A 15,845-nucleotide genomic window follows, 5' to 3' on the forward strand; every position below is an offset into this window, starting at 1 on the left:
GGTGGCACGTGCCTCTAATCCCAGCTACTCGGGAGGCTAAGGCTGGAGAATCACTTGAACTCGGGAGGCAAATGTTGCAGTGAGCTGAGATTCCATCTCAAAAAACAAACAAAAAAAACACAACAAAAAAAAACCTCATTATATTCCATATGTATTTTATATCCCCATTTGCAGGCTGATGCACTCTCTTGATCTTACTTCCCATAATTTTCACAACAATCTACAATGACTTCCTGTCTTTTCTAGCTCGAGTTGAATCCTTCTCCAGAACTTGCCACTTACATATGTGAAGAAGACTGGTAAACAGTGCAACGTGCAAGTAAAAGAACAGATTCTAAACCCAGAGAGATATGGGCTTGAGTCCTGGCTCCATTCTTTGTAAGCTGTGTGTTTCAGAAAGTTTCATGTCACTTTGAACCTAAAGTTTACAAGTAGGACTTCCTATTATGAGCTGTCCAAAGAAGAAAAAATTCAAGTCTGGTTCTGCAAGATATGCTGACCATACCTGAATGTAGACAGCTTCAGCCATGTAATTTAACTCCATGTTGGCCCTAAAGGAAAAGGGAAATTTTCCTGGTGGGCAGTGCATTAAATAATGTACATAGTTGTTCATTTCGCCTGGAGGGAGAGATGGCCAAAGATACAATTTTACACTGAGTCATGGGTTCCAGCCAATGGCTTGACAGGATGGTTGGGAAATTAGAAGAGACACTATTGCAAAATGTGTGAAAAGAAGTCTGGGAATGGATTTTGTGTACAGACTTCTCCAAATGGGCACAGAGTGGAAGATATTCATGTTCCATATCAATGCTCACCAAAAGGATAATCAGCAGAGGAGTATCTCAATAATCAGGTGGACAAGATGACCCATCTTTATGTCCATCAGCGTTTCCTAGCAATCCTGTGTTTTCACAATGCCTCAGAGACAAAATGACCATGTCAGCAGAAACGGAGGTTGGGCATGGGCTCAACAACATGGAGTTCCACTTATCAAGGCTAGTCTGGCTATAGCCACTGCTACTTTCCCAACCTACCAAATGGACAGACCAACACTGCATCTCCATTTGGCACCATTTCTTGGGGGAAGGGAGGGGATCAGGCAGCCATCAGTGTCAGGTTGATTCCATTGGACCATTTCCATTGTTGAAAAGGCAGCACTTTGTTTTCGCATCAATGTACATTTACTAAGTGTGTAGATTTATCTACTCTCCCTAAAACTCTTCTTAAATACTGTCATCCATGGACTTGCAAAAATGCCTTATTCAGCATCACTGTATAGCATGCATCACTGATTTTGGTGAAGAAACTCATTTTACAGCAAATGAGTGCAGCAATGGGGCTCATGTTTATGGGAGTCACTGGTATTGCCATGTTTCCCATCACTGACAGAATGGAGTAATAACTTTTTGAATGTTAGTTACAGTAACAGCTGGATACTACCACTTTGGAAGGCTGAGGTAATGTCTCCCAGAATGCTGAATATGCTCTAAATAAGCAAAAATATATGGTGCTATTTTCCCAGAGCCAAGATTTATAGATCTGGGAATCAAGAGGTGAATATGGGAGTGGTTCCTTTCACTATTATCCCTAGTGATCCACTAGAGAAATGTTTGTTTCTTGTTTCCATTACTTTAGGCTTTGCTGTTCTAGAAGTCTTAGGTGTCAACTATAGATCATAGCAATGGTGCCATTAAACTGGAAATTCAGAGTGCCGCCCTGAGAGTAAGAGGAAACAGTATGTTTTTAGTCTTATGAGGAAAGGTTGCCATCATGCTAGTAGAAGCATGTGTTGCTACTCTTTGTTTGAAATACAGGTATGTTTAGAAAAGATGTACGCTGATATGAAGTTGACACAGGGTAGATTACTGTGGCTCTTTGAGTGTCAACTTTGCTAAGTTTGAACTACTTACACCCTTCCCCTTATATTTTCAGATTAGAGTTGGCCACAAGAATAACAAACAATGTATGAGATAGTAAATATGAACATGAAACACCAATCATTTTATATTTAGAAAGTGGGCATAGAGCACCAACAATGTGGCAGCTTATGCAATTTGTTGCTGATCTTCTGGCCTGCTGCACTGACAGCTATTCAAAATCCCATCAATTGTTCTCCTTCAGCGTTTTTGAATTCTGGGCCTGTTGAATGTGCAGCTCTATAGTGAAGGGCATCAATTTCTCCTGCAGGTCATCCATGTCATCTTAGATAGAGAACGTGAGAAAAAGGTACATCTTCCAATTTGTATTCCTGATTTCAGTGTTCTCAATTCCAGTTGGTCCTAGCTCTTCTCTACTTCACATGCAGCTTTCTTCCTTTACTGAGAACCATTCAACACCAGACATGGAGGCAACCGCATTGTAAAGAGTTCTCCCCCAGCTCCCATATTTGCATTCATTTTAATGCCAGTAATTAATCCTGTATTGCATACTACTCATACTGGTTCTGCCTCACTCATTAAATCCTGATACAATTAGTATGCAAAATATACAAAAAAAATCTATGAATGAGTAAGACAAATAACCAAATAGAAAAGCAGCAACATTAACAAACAGAAAAATCACAAAACAGAAGAAAGCAAAGAGCTAACAACACAGGATATCCAGCCTCATTAGTAATCAGAGAAACACAAATTAAAACATGAGCTACTCTTTTTTTTTTTTTTTTTTTTTTGAGACTGAGTCTCGCTCTGTCGCCCAGGCTGGAGTGCAGTAGTGCAATCTTGGCTCACTGCAACCTCCGCCTCCTGGGTTCAAGCGACTCCTGCCTCAGCCTCCCAAGTAGCTGGGACTAGACTACAGGCACACGACACCATGCCCGGGTCATTTTTGTATTTTTTTTTTTTTTTTAGAAGGAGTCTCCCTCTGTCGCCCATGCTGGAGTGCAGTGGCACGATCTCAGCTCACTGCAACCTCCACCTGCCTGGTTCACGTCATTCTCCTGCCTCAGCCTCCCGAGTAGCTGGGACTACAGGCACCCACCACCACGCCCAGCTAATTTTTTGTATTTTTAGTAGAGATGGGGTTTCACCATATTTGCCAGGCCGGTCTCAAACTCCTGACCTCGTGATCTGCCCACCTCAGCCTCCCAAAGTGCTGGGATTACAAGGGTGAGCCAGTGGGCCCAGCCATGAGCTACTATTTCACACTCATCAAAGGAACAAAAATATTAAAATGTTTGACAACTCTAAGAGTAAGTCTGGAGGTGGAACAAGAGGAAGTTATTTACATTGCTGGTGAGACTGTAAACCATTTAACTAGTTTGGAGAATGATTTAGAAATACTGTAAATGGGCAATCCCTAAGACCTACCAATTTCACATCAAGGAGGGACCATAAAGAAACTTTCAAATAGTAAAAATGGGGCTGGGCACATTTAATGATCTCTATCTAGAGAATAACGATACTATTATACAACAGAGCTTGAGAAACAGACTGATTGAAGTTGGTTATCCAGTAGCAGGAGAAGGTCTGTACTGCCAACTGTGGTAGATATCCCCTAGAATAGTGCCAAGTGGTTCCTGCCATCACATAATCATGCCCTTGTATGATCTCCTCCCCTTGTGTATCAGCTTGATTTGATGACTCGTTTCTTGTGAATAGAATGTGGTAGAGGTGATATGTCATGTGTAAGATTGGGTTACAAAAAGCTCCTGTCTTGGGCACCCTCTCGCACTCTTAAGTGATGCCAGCTACTATATCATCAGCTTCTCTATAGAGAGACTCACATGACAAAGGAATGATGTTCCAGTCAACATTCTGCAAGATCATTAGGTCAGCCAACATTCTTATGAATGAGTTTAGATGTGCTTCTTCCCCCAGTTGTGCCTTGAGATGATCGCAGCCCTGTCTGGCAGTTTGGTTGTAGAAATGTCAGATCTGGAGCCAGAAGCATCCAACTAAGTCATACTCAGATCTGACCCACAGAAACTATGAGATAATAAGTGTTGTTTTAAGCCACTGAGTTTTGGAATAATTTGCAAAACAGCAATATAGAGCTAATATGCCTTCCAATAATCATTGCAACCCACAATGATAAACAAATTCTTAATTTCAGACTGATAAGGGACTCTGAATTACCTAAAGCCACTCATTAATGCATTAATTCAAACTAGTTGAAAGCCACCAAGTCCTGTGATAAACTTATAAAAAAAATTGGCAAAACCTATGCTTTTATGGAGTTTTGTATGCAGACAATAAACAAATAAATAAGTTAAATATATCTTAAGAGTGGGCTGCATGCGGTGGCTCACGCCTGTAATCCCAGCACTTTGGGAGGCAGAGGCAGGTGGATCACTTGAGGCCAGGAGCTCGAGACCAGCCTGGCCAACATGGTAAAAACCCATCTCTACTAAAAATACAAAAATTATCTGGGCGTGGTGGTGGGTGCCTGTAATTCCAGCTACTCGGGAGGCTGAGGTAGGAGAATCACCTGAACCCAGGAGGCAGAGGTTGCAGTGAGCTGAGATTGTGCCACTGCACTCCAGCCTGGGTGACAGAGTGAGACTGCATCTCAAATAAATAAATATGTATATTAAGTGAGATTATGATAAGTGATATAGAAAAAAGTAAAGAAGCAAGAGAGAGAAAGCTAGGCCAAAATAAAGTCTGCAATTTTAAAAAGGATAAAGGCCTCTTCTGAAAAGATGACATGAACAAAACCCAAAAAGGTGTGAGGGAGTCATACAGAATCCAGAAGTGCTTGCCACCCAGAGGGAGGAGCCAGTAGAAACCTGTTGACGCAGGAGGTAAACTGGCCAGTGCGGCATTTAGGGGACCTGTGTACCTTTCTAAGGACTTTAGCATTAACTCTGGAATGAAATGAGAATTAGGTTTTGAATGAAGAGTCACATGACTAGACTATGTTTTAAAATGAACACTGGTTGGTGAGCTGAAAAAGATTGTGTGTGGTGGTGGGAGGCAGGTTTGGAGGACAGAAACTGTGGAGACAAGAAGGCTGGTTAGAAAGTTTTTTATAATAATCTCAATGAATATAATGGTTCAGACCAGGGTGGGAATGATGAAGGACGTGAAAAATGGTCAGTTTCTGAACACAGATAGTCCCCTACTTAGGATAGCTCAACCTATGATTTTTTTACTTTGAGGGGTTTATCTAGATGTAACCCCATCATAAATTGAGAAGCATCTGAACGTACAATGGTTCAACTTTTTGACTTTACAATGGGTATGTAGGGTATTAATTGTCTTTTCAATTTACAACATTTTCAATTTGCAATGGGTTTACTGGGATGTAACCCGAAGTCAAGAAACCTCTATAGAGTTTCAAGGAAGATTCAACAGGATTTTCCAGCCAAATAAATTAATTTGTAAATTACATATGTGTGTATAGTCACTGAAAGATACCTGGTGTAAGTCATTAAACCAGAGGAATACATGTTTTATTAATCCTACATTCAAATATTTGCAATTCATAATCCCCTGTAATATATACCCACTGCTATTGTATGGCTTCCAGGCAATATAATGACCATTTGCAATGACTTTTTAAAGATTTAAAACACATTTTATTTTTTCAATTGTGCTATATTTTAATAAGCAGTAGAGTGCTTACATGACAAGTTGGTTTTTTAAACAATTCTGTCATTACAGCAACTGTGATGGTTACTGATGTTTCCACTCTTTTGGGGTAACTCTGCCAACAGGGGATAGGTTCCATTCTATTCCAATCTGAGTGGCTGTAAACACCCATGTAGCAACACAGAAAGCGGTTCCACTGGCTAGCACAGCATTACCGTATTTATCATGAAAATCTGGTGAGTGTTTTACATGGCTCTGTCTTGCCATAATTTGCAGAATGCTTCGAATCTTGAGACTGCTTAGTGCATTTCTGGCCAAGGGAAACATCATGAAGGATTGCAGTTGACTTCAGCTACTGGTCTATTTTGTTGCAAAGAGGCTGGAAAGAGAGAAAAGAAACGCACTGATGTCCAATCTTCATTCAATTTCTTCCGCTTTGAATGTTTGGCTACAGCACCCCTTGGAGTGGTGTTCAGGAATATGAGTTTTGATATAACAATATCTGAATTTGAATCCTAGCTTTGCCACCAATTAGCTATATGAACTTGGGGCAATTATTTAACCTCTTTTTGCCTCAGTATTACGTGTGATAATCCAAAACAAAACAACAACAACAAGGTAAGCATGTAATAAATGTTAGCTTTTCTACTCATCAAAAATATCCAATGCATTGACTCTATAGACTGCAAACTTATTAACATGGCTACAATAGACAGAAAGTCACAGAACACGCCATGCCTCCTCACTCTCCTCCTCCTCGTTTTCTCCCTCCTGCTTAACTCCCTTCCTTCTCCTTCTTTAACTATAATACTTACCTTCCCCCTCCTACAGGCAAAATTCTGCTTGCCTTTGAAATTCCACTCTAAGAGTTACCACTTCTGTGAAGTCTTTTCCATACCTCACTAAGTTGAATACGCCCCTTTGTCTCTGGGTTATCACACAATTTACAACCTTTTTTTCATAACACTTCACATCGAGGCATTACCTTTTTAAATAGACATATTTTGGGGAAGCAGTTTTGGTTCACAGCGAAATTGAGCAGAAGACATTGAGAGTTCCCGTGTACCCTGACTCTATACACCCACAGCCTCCCTAGCTACCAACATCTTCCACCAGGGTTGTACATTTGTTAGAATCAATAAACCTACATTGATATTTCATGATTACCCAAAGTCCATAGTTTACATTAAGGTTCACTCCTGATATTGTACATTCTATAGGTTTTAACAAATGTATAATGACATGTATCTATCATTTTAGTATCATACAGAATAGTTTCAGTGCCCTAAAAAGCCCTCTGTGCTCTGCTTATGTTACTGAAACACCAAAGGTTTGGTCTCAGTCCTGCTGCTCACCACACAGAAAGCCAATCACTGAGACACCAAGTATTGCCAAGGAAGAAGGGTTTAATCAGGTGCTGCAGTGGAGGAGATGGGAGCTCAGTTTCAAATCCATCTCCCTGACTTAAACCAGGGCTTTATATAGCAGGCAAGAAATGTAAAAATGTGTAAGAAAACAGGCATTTGGGAAGAGCAAGGAAGCAATCATGGTGAATGATGGGTCCAGCATCTGGTGTGGTGACCTCGTTTCATTTCTTTTTTACTTTTTGTGAGAGGCCTAAAGGTCACTTCCTGAGGAAGGAACTCAGATAAAACAAATATAAGTTTCAAGCTGCTTAACACTACAAGGGTCAAGGATCAATTTCTATGTTTATCAAGAAGAACAGTCTACGGGGCAATGGTTCGTTTTCACCTATTCATCTTTCTGTTTTGACTTATTCCTGGCAACCACTGATCTTTTTACTGTCTCCACAGTTTTGCCTTTTTCAGAATGTCATATAGTTGTAATTATACAGTATACCTGTTCAGACTGGCTTCTTTCACTTCAAAATATGCTTTTAAAGTTCATTCACACCTTTTTGTGGCTCGAGAGTGCATTTCTTTTTAGTGCTAATTAATATTCCACTGTCTGGATGCACCACAATTTATTTATCTATTATTTTACTGAAGGACATCTTGATTGCTTCTAAGATTCAATTAGTACGAATACAACTGCTGCTGCTATAAACATCTGTGGGTAGGGTTTTGTCTGAATATATTTTTAACTAATTTAGGTAAATATCAAGGAGCATGATTGCTGAATCACATGGTAATAATTTGTTTAGTTTTGTAAGAAACTGCCTAACTGCCTTCCAAAGTAGCTGTACCATTTTGAGTTCCCACCAGCACTGAATGAGAGTTTCTTTTGTTCCACATCCTGGCCAGCATTTGATGTTGTTAGTGTTCTGGATTTGGGCCATTCTAATCGGTAAATAGGTGTTTCATTTGCAGTTCCCTGATGACATATAATGTCCAGCATCTTTTTATATGCTTGTTTGCCATCTTCATCTCCCCTTTGGGAAGTGTCTATTTCAGGCCTTTCGCTTATTTTAAAAAATCAGGTTGTTCATTTTCTTATTGTTGAATTTTAAGAGTTCTTTGTATATTCTGGATAACAGTCCTCAATTAGATATGGATTTTGTAAATACTTTCTTCAAGCCTGTGGCTTGTCTTGTCATTCTCTTAAGTAATTATCTTTTTATTCTCTTCTGATAAACTGCAAGTTCTCCAAGAGCAAGGGAGGTAACTGCATATAAAGTAGCTGACACAAAAGCATAAAAAGATCTTTTTAAAACCAATCTGAAATATAATTGAATATTGGTATCCTCATAAGAAGCTAAAATGAATACTAAGAACAAGTCAAAATACAATGAAATTAGATATGCATTTCATAATAGCCAAAATTATTTTATTTCTTAGATAGTTACAAGAAATATGGAAGTAGAAACATAAAATAATTCTTTAAATTTCTCTTCCTGTGTGCAAGTTGTCAAACACCACTCTGTCTTCAGCAATGACATATGTTAACTGTGGCCCAAACGTAGGCAACACAGATATAAAAGGCCCTGACTTTATTCCAACTTTGAAAACAAGACCCCAAGGTTCTCTTTTATTTCCTACCATATGGTAAGTGGTACTCATCATGATTGTGACAAACAGGGCAACCAGAGCCAAATTAATTTCTTCCGAGGTTCCAGATATTCAAAGATGTTTACTGTTAGTCATGAATCTTCCCACCCAAAGACACCAAGGTTTTCATTTGAATTGAATTCAGAGAGTAGGCAGAAGGTGACATCAGTCAGGGTATGGCAGGTGCAGCCTTAATCCAGTACAAAAGGACCTGTGCCACACATTGCTTTCATTCTTTAGGAAGACACATAACCAAAGAATAATTTGTGATAGCAGGGATTTCTAGTGGGTCGGCTCATGCTTGCTGCTTTATGACAAATTGATTTCATTTTTCTTATACTCATGATGTTACATTTAAATTCAGATCCTTTGTCTCTAGTGACATTGATCACATTTCTTAGAAGTTTAGTTCATCCTTTGGCTATTCCCATATCTATAAAGCTTTTCTTTTCCATCTAGCCTGAATTTTCTTGAACCAGTAAGTCTATTACTAAGAATTCTCCTTTAGGAACTCCTTCCATAGTTTGCATTGGCATTTCATCCTATAGTAAACAAACTGCAGTCTCTTTGCTCTTTTTCTTTTCCTTGTTGGCGTCAGCTACATCCATCTCAACTGCCTTCAGATCTATCTTATCTTTATCTTTATTTATAAAATACATGTAAAAGCTAAGAAAATTCAAGGAATTTTCCATATTGTTTAAATCCATATTACATACCTCTACAATAAATTTTGTGTTATCAGTAAGTCCTACTCCTATTATCTAAAGAACTAAAGGTACGTTCTAATATCCATATGAAAACATAAAAAAGAAATTCAATAATATAGTAGGTTAAGGAAATGTTTCTGAAAGTAGATCTTTCTGATGAAAATAGACTACAAAAAGATAGAGGAAGACAGATTTCTCTAGGTAGTAAAAACAAAGTAAAAGTTCCCTCATGCCCATGGCAATAAAAGAAATATGTTCTGAATAAACATAAATGGTTAAAGGGAGTGAAGTATTCACTGAAGTTGAAAGACTGATTATGTCATCTATTATATGTAGTCATCTTAAAGTTCGTTCTGCAAAAAATAACTAATACTTGATCTCAGTCTAACTACAATAAGGAAGTATATAAATCTGAAGCTTCAGTGGTAACAATAATTTCAAATCGCTGAAGGCTATCAAAAGAAGTAAAACAACAGTGTAGTAAGGAAACTAACATTTATTGAGTATATACCTGTGTGTTAAGACATTGTGCCAAGATTTTGCACATCTGAAAAAATGGTGTGGAAGGATGACTGTTTAACCCCGTTTTACACCTAAGAACAAATGACAGGAAAGGATGTGAATCTAAGTCCTCTGATTCTAAATCCAACAAACTCTTCAACCATACCATGTTTTCTTAAAGTGTATTCAACTCTGAGTATTGGAAAATGATCAAACAAACCAAACCAAACCAAACCAAAACAAAACCAAGCTGGTTACCAGAGATGGCTCTTTAATTGGAAATGGTTCACAGCACTTTGCTATTTATTTACCTACTACCTACTGTACGTTACAGCCTGGGATAGATGTCATCAGTACAATGTCTACTCTCAAGAAGCTTATGGTATAGTGGAGAAATAAATAATTGTTGCTCTACAGAAGGAAGTAGGCTAGAAATTAGCACAGGGTGTATTTAGTTCACAGAGGAGGGGGCATTTTATCCTGGGATCCTAGGAATGGTTTTAGAAGAGATGATACCTAAGCTAGATCTTGAAATATTATTTTGAAATAGACAGAAACAAAAATTGTTGGTGGGGGGAATACACAGATGGAGAAGCAAAACCTAAGCACACAGGCTGGAATTAATACAGAGGCAGGGCAATTTGGTGAGCTCGGTAACACTACGTAATAAGAACTGAAGCAACAAATGCCCAACAGATGAGCCTGGAGACATGAGAAAAGAATGGCACACTGGGGACTTTAAATGCTTTGCTATGGCATTTGACTCAATTCTACAGGTCAGTGTTTCCCACTATTTAAAAAACAGTTGTCATACCCACAACCTTTGCTGTTGAGTTAACAATGAGAATTTTTAAGTTATTAATAAATTAAATTAAATCAAAATTCATTTTTAGTTTTTTATTTTCATGATAATATAAAAATAATATGAGACCTGGATGATGTAGCTTATCAATTTCTAGTGCCTCTGGTTCATCTTTGTTCTGCATTTTAGCTGCAAAGGTATATAGGAATTATTTGCCCTGGGTTAATGCAAAAAGAATGGACGCAACTTTTATGTTAAAGTGTTCATATGCAAGGGACAAAATAAAGAATTAGAAGAATTGAGTCATACCAAAGCTTACTAACCACAGACATGTGAAAATAAAAGAACTACGATCACTACAAACAGTGTTAGAGTTTCAGGACAACGTTAACTGTCATACTGTTAATATGACAAATTTGAACTTTATTTGTTGTATAGTTTGTTTCATTTTTTATTTGAAAATCATTTTTTATTTTAAAACGTTTTGGTTTTATCGTTGTATTAAGCTCCCAATATAATGAAGATCAATTCAGTTTCAAGTTTACCCATATGTAAGTGATTTTGTAATAAAATAATTTAAGATGGTACAAGTGATGAAATAAAGGTTCCCCTTTAAGAAGATTCCAAACGTAACTCAAGTTTGAGAAACATTCCTATAGGTGAGGAGAAACTATTGATTGGTATAATCAGAAAACACATTTTACAAATATAATTGTTAGGTGTAAAATGGATGGAGAGATGACAAAAATGCCAAAAATTTAAGATGTTAGTTAACTATTGGTGGCAATGCTTAATGAAAAAGAAAATAATGATCTAAATTAAGTACTCATACCAGAAATAGAAAGAAGATAGAATCGAAAAATATAAATAAAATAAAAATCAGATAAATTTAGTAAGTCAGTCACTTTAACTAAATTGAGTATTCCATTCACTTAACCTCTGGGTTGATTTCAGCCAAAACCTCTGTCCTGATTTCTGTTCAAAATCAGCAGATACTGACACTGTAGCTTGTTGCTGACCTTGGGAATCAGAGTTTGGGTGATCTAGGCACCGAATACTGAAAGGTCAAAGCATACATAATTAAGGTGTGCCACAGAAAGGCAAGTTTAGTTGCCTGAGTAGAAGGGGGAGGCATCTTGAAAGGATCTGCTGTATGATCCAAAAACAAAATAATAACTGTATCCAGTCTAAGTAAGTATAGCCCAACATGGACCAACAAATGACTCACTTAGCTTCGACATAGGCTTTTTATGTAATCTCAAGAAGAAAACAAAACAGAGTCCTATTTCTCAAATTGCCCAGATATTACTCTTAAATAGTTCGGAGGAAGATGAAGCTCAAGAAGGCATTAAGGGGTATATCAGGGTTTCCCAATCTGGATACAACTGATATTTTGGTCTGAATAATTCTTTGTTGGAGAGGGGAAAAGTAATCCTGTGCATTGTAAGATGTTTAGTAGCATCCCTACCTCTACCCACTAAATAACAGCAGTAGTATCCCCCAGTTTTGACACCATAAATGTCTCCAGACCTTGCTAAATGTTACCTGGGGTGCAAAATCATTCCCAGTTCAGAACCACTGCTGTATATACAGAAAGGTGTATCCTCCCCTATCACTTCTCCACCATGAATGACACCATTCTATACAATAGAGAAGGCAACTTAAAATCTAAGAAAATAAATTATCCTGGTCCCTGCCATGGGATGCAAAAAGGTTGCCCATCAACATTTTTCCTGAACTAATCCCAATATTTAAAATGTTTTATGATACAACTCAGATGAATCACTTAATCTACCTGGACATCTGCTTACCCCCTATAAAATAAAAAAGTTGAACTAATTTAGTTTTTCCAAATCTATCTGATCCTAAAAGTCATCTGGAATCTTTATTACAAAATGTAGATTCCTGGGCTCAATTTCAAATGTACTGTAACAGAGTCTCCAAGGGGAGTAGCCTGAGAATCTGTATTTTTAAAACAAATTCTCAGGAGAGTTTTATCATCGGAAATATTTATGGAACATTGAGTTAGATAATCTCTAAGGTACTATCCAGCTCTAACACTCTGGGCTTTTCCTTGGGGGAAAAATAAAAAGAAGCATTTTAGGAAGACCATTTATTCTTTTAGGCCACTGAAAGAGTACAGCAGTAATTGAATCTACTACCATGGTAATTTAGAAAGCAGTACCTGAGTGAACTGAAAGAGTTATAGGGACCTCCTGGGAATAAGTTAGTCAAGAGAAACATTTGGTAGCATTTAAAAACATTAAAAGCATTAGTAATACAGGTGTTCTGCCGTATAAATGAATGATACACTTTCGGAGCTAGGACACCTGGACATTACTCAACTGAAATACCTTGATTTCCACTGGCTTTTATTTCCACTCTTCTTTTTACAGCTTCATGGTATCAATGCAAAATAAGAAACAATAAAAAATGCAATCTTCTTGAAATGGAAATGCACATAACCTGCAGTGTCTTCAGTTCATTTATGTATTTGTCAGCAGATGATGATGCTCAAGTAGGGATTAAGTGTACACGGTGCAAAGTGTCCCCCTTCACAATGTATTCAAGTTTTCAGCCATTTCATAACAGGAAATACGGGAACTCTGAAAGAAGCAACGCCGCTGGTAAAAATGCTGAACAATGGTTCTATTTTGTATGTAATGGCATCATCTCCTAAGTCACTGAATTGATGGATAGTACAACCATTTGCTTAAGGCTGTGTTTTATGTCAGTTTATTAAGCCTAAAAAGTTACATAAATGGATGCTACCTAAACAAACAGAAAGGCAGATTATAGCAGTGAATTGTTATGCCAGGAGGAAAAATAAGGGAGTGGACAAAGAACCTGTGAGCTGGTGTCCTCGAATGCCATATGTTGCCTGAAGAGTAAAGGGATATTGAGGTAGGCACTCTTGCTCACATTCTTCCCAGTCACAGTCTAAATGAACAGATCATTTCTATCCCATATGGAGTGTTGAAAGTATTCAGTAATGTCCAGTCTGAGAATCATCACAGTGTTCATTTAGGCAGTTTCTTTTATGGAGCAGATCACATTAAGGTGGTTCACTCATTAAGTACCCATAATATTTTCTTTAATCATAAGGTTCTTCCAACTATACTCACCCTTTTTCCTTTCTGATAGCTATGACTAAGAGATAACAAAACAGTGTCATACAGGTTGAAGGCTTTTCTATGTGTCACACTGCGAGTCAGTGTCCCAACTGTCCAACAATTCTTATTTTGTTCATTATTAAACTTCAAGTAGGCCCACCACATTTCCTCAAAGTAGATGTCTATGTTATTTTGACATTACAGTACCTTTCAAATACGTACAGTTCACCAGTTAAGGTCCCAAAATGTGCTAGTCCCTTAGTGTTACCACATTTCTGCATTCAAACCTTCAGCTTTGGAGGGCAAGATCACAATTACTTTGCACAGGTATCTAAAAAGGACAAACCTCTGAGGAGCTGTCTCATGCTAATAGAACTCTCAGAAATTGATGTATAAACTGGAATGTAGGAATGCAATTCATTAACTTAAAATGTATATTCCATCCCAATGGCGGAAATATACAGTCTCTTAGCTTTAATAGTTTGACAGTGATTCCAACTGAAAAGGGATCTTATGTCAGTATTTCCCAAAATATGCCTATTTCACTAGTTCTCTTTGATGTTATATTAATAGAAGTTACTTGAAAACGGGGTTTCAATGTTATCTAAGTTTTGAAAGTATGCAGTTAACAAAGTCAAATTTTCTTTATTGAAGTATTTTTCCGACCTCTATTGTGCTAAACAGTGATTCTTTGAGAGGGATGGCATGTGGTGTATTCCAAATGTAGCTAAACATGTCGTGCTTTTTTCCCCCTGAAGCATATCTCCAGATTAGTGTTTTGCAGAACACAATTAGGGGAAAACCAAAGGATGCCTCTGTGTTCTCAATACTGTTAACATCACTGTACTCATTTCCAAAGGCTTAATGGATCCAGGAGGCATCTCACAAACTAAATCATTTCCTTAAGGGAACTTTTAACGTAAGATTCAAGGAGTACAGGGTGTGTGGTAATCTCAGTTTGTCTTAACAACACTCATAAGAGCAATGAACTCTAGCCTTCATTATATGATTCTAACTTTGGCGGTTTTAATATTTGTGCAGATGTTTCTCTGGTTTCAACATCTGAAATTGACCCAATGGTCCCTCAGTCTTTTTTTTTTTTTTTTTTTTTTTTTTTGTATAAACATAGAAAATTGACCCTCTTGTTTTAAAGCTTGAAACTTACATTTGTTTCATCTGAGTTCTTTCCTCCGAAAAGGACTCCCAGGCGTCTCAAAAAGCATCAAAGTACCAGATCCCCGCATCCAAACAATGGGACACCAGGCCCCTCATTCATCATGATTACCTCCTTAGGCCTCCTGAGCTCCTATTTTCCTATGCATTGCTACATTTCTTCCCTGCTATATAAGCCTTTAATTTCAGTCGGTCGGAGAGACGAATTTGAGATTGAGCTCCCTCCCATCTCCTTGGCTATAGCAGCCAACCTCTGCTATAATCATTGTCTCAGTCATTGGCTTTCTGTGTGGTGAGCAGCAGAACCTAGACCAAACCCTTGGTGTTATGGTAACACATCCATCTTTATTAATTAAATAGACTCTGAATAAAAATATTTCATGATTCAACGGTGGCCATTAGAGGTGAATCAATGACCCTTCATTGCATAATTTGAAACTTTCATTAAAACTTTGAAATGGACTTGTCAAAGTCATTTCTGCCTTCAGTCTATCACTGATATATTTAGGTAAAAGTATACAGGAAACATTGGCCTGTTTAACTTTTAGATATCAAAGATATTTTAATTTTTTTTTTTTTTTGGGGGGGGAGACGGAGTCTCTCTCTGTCACCTAGGCTGGAGTGAGTGGCGTAATCTCGGCTCACTGCACCCTCCGCCTCCCTGGTTCAAGCAATTCTCCTGCCTCAGTTGGACTACAGGCGCATGCTGGCATGCCCAGCTAATTTTGTTGTGTTTTTAGTAGAGACAGGGTTTCACTGTGTTGTCCAGGCTGGTTTTGAATTCCTGAGCTCAGGCAATCTGCCTGCCTCAGCCTCCCAAAGTGCTAGGATTACAGGTGTGAGCCACTGTGCCCAGCCAGATATTTTAATTTTTAAAGACACATTTACCAATTGTTTCCATTTTGCATTAAAATTGTTTGCAATTGCCAATCAGAACTCAAGCCAGTAAGGGTCCAGTCCAGAAGTTAATTTTGATAAAACTACCCATTTAGATTGGAATATTTAGC

General features: G+C 37.9%; 1 protein-coding gene across 10 annotated transcripts in view; it reads right to left on the bottom strand.

Moving 5' to 3' along the window:
- Positions 1-5,498: 5,498 nt before the first annotated feature.
- Positions 5,499-15,845, bottom strand: part of LOC100451432 (cytochrome c oxidase subunit 7B2, mitochondrial) — a 173,425-nt gene continuing 163,078 nt past the window's right edge. For 8 of the 10 annotated variants that reach the window (XM_054553871.2, XM_054553872.2, XM_054553874.2 and 5 more), the window contains one exon: positions 5,499-5,913. In XM_054553871.2, the coding sequence (XP_054409846.1) occupies positions 5,619-5,864 (246 nt within the window). In that variant the 5' untranslated portion in view covers positions 5,865-5,913 and the 3' untranslated portion in view covers positions 5,499-5,618. Of the gene's footprint in view, positions 5,914-12,906; positions 13,159-15,845 lie in introns of all 10 variants that reach the window. The other 2 variants (XM_054553868.1, XM_054553875.2) reach the window with 1 other exon arrangement.

This window comes from Pongo abelii, chromosome 3 (genome assembly GCF_028885655.2).
Source record: "Pongo abelii isolate AG06213 chromosome 3, NHGRI_mPonAbe1-v2.0_pri, whole genome shotgun sequence".
NCBI classification, from domain to species: domain Eukaryota; kingdom Metazoa; phylum Chordata; class Mammalia; order Primates; family Hominidae; genus Pongo; species Pongo abelii.